The sequence below is a fragment of the Dipodomys spectabilis genome, unplaced genomic scaffold, assembly GCF_019054845.1.
Source record: "Dipodomys spectabilis isolate Male_0828 unplaced genomic scaffold, ASM1905484v1 ptg000125l, whole genome shotgun sequence".
In the NCBI taxonomy this organism is placed as follows: Eukaryota; Metazoa; Chordata; class Mammalia; order Rodentia; family Heteromyidae; genus Dipodomys; species Dipodomys spectabilis.
Genome location: NW_024870802.1, coordinates 13,930,789 through 13,935,401, shown reverse-complemented (window position 1 = coordinate 13,935,401; position 4,613 = coordinate 13,930,789). Strand labels below are relative to the sequence as shown.

The 4,613-nt window shown below is 56.2% G+C and overlaps 1 protein-coding gene across 1 annotated transcript; it reads left to right on the top strand.

The window, feature by feature from the left end:
• Nucleotides 1-1,355: 1,355 nt before the first annotated feature.
• Nkx2-3 (NK2 homeobox 3) lies at nucleotides 1,356-4,310 on the top strand. Its single transcript, XM_042689379.1, has 2 exons — nucleotides 1,356-1,893; nucleotides 3,441-4,310. The coding sequence occupies exons 1-2, from the start codon at nucleotides 1,545-1,547 to the stop codon at nucleotides 4,205-4,207; spliced, it is 1,116 nt and encodes a 371-aa protein (XP_042545313.1). The 5' UTR covers nucleotides 1,356-1,544; the 3' UTR covers nucleotides 4,208-4,310.
• The last annotated feature ends 303 nt before the right edge of the window (nucleotides 4,311-4,613 follow it).

The following is a 4,613-nucleotide window of genomic DNA, read 5'->3' as shown; positions in this document are numbered from 1 at the left end:
GAGAAAAGATATTGCTCTCCAAACCCTGTGAAGCCTTGCAGGGTGTATAGTGGTCCGGCCACATCACCACCAAGCCTACCACCAATACAGTCAACCTCTGAGCAGTAGTTGACATGTACTGAACACTTCACATGCTTAGGACCCGAAGTTCCTGGTTTGTTTGACTTGATTTAACCTAAGTGATAACCCCGAAGAGGGTATTTCTAGCTCCTTTCTACAAGTGAGAAAATTGAGAAATGTCCAAGAATAAATTCTTGTTTAGGCCAGAATTCAAAGTCAAGAGCATAGTAAGAACACCAAAGCAGAGTGAGAACTCTATCATTTTGGGCATTGGTGCATTGGCTCACACCTGTAATTGTATAGTACTCAGAAGGCTGAGATCTGAGGGTCTTGGGTGAGAGCCAGGCAGACAAATTCGAGGGACTCTTATCTCTAATTAACTAGCAAAAAGCTGGAAGCAGAGGTATGGCAGGATGCCATCCCTGAATGGGGAAAAGGCTAGATAAGAGCATGAGGCCCTAAATTCAAGCCCCATTTTCAACACAGGAGGTAGGGGGAGAGAGAGACACTTCATTACCTTGTCTTTCACATACCTGCTCTGCGCAGCCGCTTTGAAGGCTACAAGGGCAAATGCAAACTGCCCTCGAGGGGCTCACAACCTAACCAGACTACCCACAGGTACATTAAAGCTATAGAACTAAGAGGCAAAGGAGTTGCCAAGTTCAGAGGCGGGAAAGAAGACTTCCGGCCAGGCGATGGGCTCAGGGAGCGCTTCCTTGAAGAAGGTGGTATTTGTGTAGAGCCTCGGAGAACAGCTTTCCATTCGTGGAAACGGGGCAGGAGAGGCATCCGGGTGGAGAAAACAGCTGGAGCAAAGGCAACGAGACAGAAAGTGACACGTCGTTCACACATGGATAAAACACTTCGTCTCCTTGGGAATCCAGCTAGTCGCGTTTATCATCAGCCACGGAGGTTGTCCTGCCCACTCACAGCAGGTGGGGAGGAAAAAATAACACTCTAACACTCTTGTGACATCCATCCCGAGCACTGATTTCATGGACAGTGGAGCCTTCCAGAACTGGGTCAGATCGAGCAAGAAATCCGCAAGTTCGTACACCCGGGGTCGGCGCCAGCCTCTTCCGCAGTGACTTGGACTTCGGGATCCGACCCTCAGTCCTTGTCTATTTCTGGTAGCACCCGCAACATCCTACAGGGTGGACACGTGGGGCGTGGCCCACAGGAGCCAGAACCAATGAGGAGCGAGGCCAGGGTGCCTGCCCCGCCCCCAGACATGACGCAAGGCCCTGGGACAGAGGCTTCGCAGCCCCGGCCCCAGTCCTTGCAGTGGCTGTAACAAAACCCAGACCCCCAGGTCCGGGCCAATGGAGGCGATTTAGACTGGAGCGAGATCGCGTCTGTCAAAAGCCGGACTCTGCAGCACGGCGGCGGCGGCGGAGTCCGGAAAGGAAGCTGGAGCCATCGGCTGCCTCCCCGCCCCCGCCGGGATTTATTAAGTATTTGGACTGGACAATCAAGTGGCCCTGATGATGTTACCAAGCCCGGTCACCTCCACCCCTTTCTCAGTCAAAGACATTTTGAATCTGGAGCAACAGCAGCACTTCCACGGCGCTCATTTGCAGACGGACCTGGAACACCACTTCCACTCGGCGCCTTGTATGTTGGCCGCCGCGGAGGGGACACAGTTTTCCGATGGAGGGGAGGAGGACGAGGAGGAGGAGAGCGAGAAACTGTCTTATTTGAACTCACTAGCCGCAGCCGACGGCCACGGGGATTCGGGTCTCTGTCCCCAGAGCTATGTCCACACGGTCCTGCGAGACGCATGCAGCGGGCCTAAGGAACACGAAGAGGAGGTCGTGAGGGACCGGAGCCAAAGTGAGTAGAGGGGGAACGGAAACGCACCCGCACACCTGGAGCAATGGCTCAACGCCCGCAAACACAAACCTTGCCAGAAAGGCTACCCGCCCCTTTAACCTTTGACTAGGGACATGCCTCCGCCCCCAGCCAACGACAGCTCCGACACTCAGCTCCAAAGCGCAGGTACCTGCCAGGGAGTTGAGGTGGAGGAAGGAGGACGAGGTGACCCTGACAAGTACTCACCCCCCACACACACACTCCGAGCAGTAGAAAGTGGTTATCGCTGCCCTGTTGTGGAGAACCGGATGGAACTCAGCCACAGAGCCCCAACATCTCTCAGTGTTTTGGCTCTACCCCCTCCAAACAAAGTGCTCCCCTTCCAGAAAAATAGGGAGCAGGAGCCTGGCCAGCTTTCCGATTTCCTTTTTAACATGAGATGAGTTATCTGAAGCCAGAACAGACACCTCCTCTTCTCCGAAAAGGCGGTGTGAACAGCTTGTGCTGTCTCTAGCCCTGCGGTGGCTCGGGAACTTCGGTAGAGACCAGCTGAGTGGATCCCTTAGTTCTCTGCGTGGGGTTCAGCGGTGTCTGCTCCCATCCCACCCTGCAGAGGGAAGAGGATGATCCAAGAGGGCGTGGGAACACCATCGGTTCTTGGTGACCTTAGCTTTCACACTTCTAAGCACTGGCCTGTTTAAAATCATTCCTAGACGTTTTTGCTTTGTGCTTCAGGCTGTAGGCCAAATAGAGAAGGCTCTGAACTTAACACAGATCCCAGCGGACTGGAGGTAAACTCGGTAGGGAGATCAGATAACCGATTAAAGTCCCTGAAGTAGTGTTTCTAAGGGGACCAAATCAAGAAATCGCCTTCCCCAAGAGGAGGTTTAACGTGGCCGAGGCCAAGGCCTATCCCCTAGCATGCTCCTCAGGCCTAAAATCCACACGAGGCTGTCTAAAACCAAACTCATTCTCTCTCTCTCTCTCTCTCTCTCTCTCTCTCTCTCTCTGCTGTAACGCAGACATCACACACTTATTTACAAGCAGTCTTTAATAAGCAAAAACCAAAACAGTCGGCAGGCTCAGAACCCGTTGCATTCAGACACTTCCCAACAGAAAAACTTCAAGCAACCTATGTATATCCCCTTCTCTTCCCCTCTCCCTTCCCTGCCCCATGCCAACACCTTCAGTTATCCGTGTAGAGTGAAAGGCAACCGAGCTGCAAATACTGTAGTTGTTATGGAGTCGCAAGCTTTCATCCTGAAAATAGTCATTAGGCCGTCGAGCCACAGGTTTAATACAGGGTAATCTCTTCTCTCTAAGATGCTCATAGTTTAATAAATGCATACTAACTACTCCCCCCCCCAACGTGCCTCCGCCCCACTGGGGCCGTTCTTTGAGTATAGGGCTGTCTATATTGCAGGATCCTAAGGGACCAGGAATCACGAAGTTTGCAAAAAGTTCAGACATTTCCTACCGCACGAAAATCAAGGGCAGGTGTGTATGTGGGGAGCATGGTAAGGCTGAGAACAGCTAATGACCCCCTGGTTGTTTTGCTTCTCCTGCAGAAAGCTGCCAGCTGAAGAAGAATCTAGAAGCGGCAGGAGACGGGAAGGCGACGACGGAGGAGAGCGAGAGACCCAAGCCGCGCAGCCGCCGGAAGCCGCGGGTCCTCTTCTCGCAAGCTCAGGTCTTCGAGTTGGAACGCAGGTTCAAGCAGCAGCGGTACCTGTCGGCGCCCGAGCGGGAGCACCTCGCCAGCAGCTTGAAGCTCACGTCCACGCAGGTGAAAATCTGGTTCCAGAATCGCAGGTACAAGTGCAAGAGACAACGGCAGGACAAGTCTCTGGAGCTGGGCGCGCACGCCCCGCCGCCGCCGCCGCGCCGCGTGGCCGTCCCGGTGCTGGTGCGGGACGGCAAACCGTGCGTCACGCCCAGCGCGCAGGCCTACGGCGCGCCCTACAGTGTGGGTGCGGGCGCCTATTCGTACAACAGCTTCCCCGCCTACGGCTACGGGAACTCGGCCGCCGCTGCCGCCGCCGCCGCCGCCGCTGCCGCCGCCGCCGCGGCCTATAGCGGCAGTTACGGCTGTGCGTACCCGACCGGCGGCGGCGGCGGTGGCGGCGGCGGGGGTGGCGGCGGGGGAGCCTCCGCCACGCCGGCCACCGCCATGCAACCCGCCTGCAGCGCGACCGGCGGCGGTCCCTTTGTGAACGTGAGCAACCTGGGAGGCTTCGGCGGCGGCGGCGGCGGCGGTGCCCAGCCCCTGCACCAGGCTGCGGCAGCCGGGGCTGCGTGTGCGCAGGGCACCTTGCAGGGCATTCGGGCCTGGTAGAGACCTCGCTGGTTACGCGGCGGGCACCTCCCCCATCGCTGCTTGGCGCCGTGGGGAATGAAGCATGAAAAAGGCCAGATCCAAGAGCCAGGTCCCCTCGGTTAAAAGCAGCAACAACAACAAAACGACAAGTAAATAAAATGCGTATGTCTTGCTCTCCAGAGCTTCGTCTGTCCGGATCGCGGCTCACTTGAGGCCTGGGGAAAAAGACTCAGCATTGGGGAGAGGAGGAATCTCGAGTCCGATCGCCAAGACTGTCTGAGACAGAAATCTAGGCTAAATGTAAGGCCGGACGATGCCCTCCCCCCAACCCCCCGGTGCTGGCCCCTCCGGGGAGTGCGGGAGTCTGGGACTCCTACCGCCGCTGGTTCTCTTAGAGTGGCAAGGGCTTCTCTCCCTTCGCGAA

Excerpts from the sequence above, each read along its gene's own strand:
- Nkx2-3 (XM_042689379.1), top strand. The coding sequence starts at position 1,545 with ATGATGTTACCAAGCCCGGTCACCTCCACCCCTTTCTCAGTCAAAGAC. Across the intron at positions 1,894-3,440 it reads CGTGAGGGACCGGAGCCAAA|AAAGCTGCCAGCTGAAGAAG; the intron begins GTGAGTAGAGGG and ends CTTCTCCTGCAG.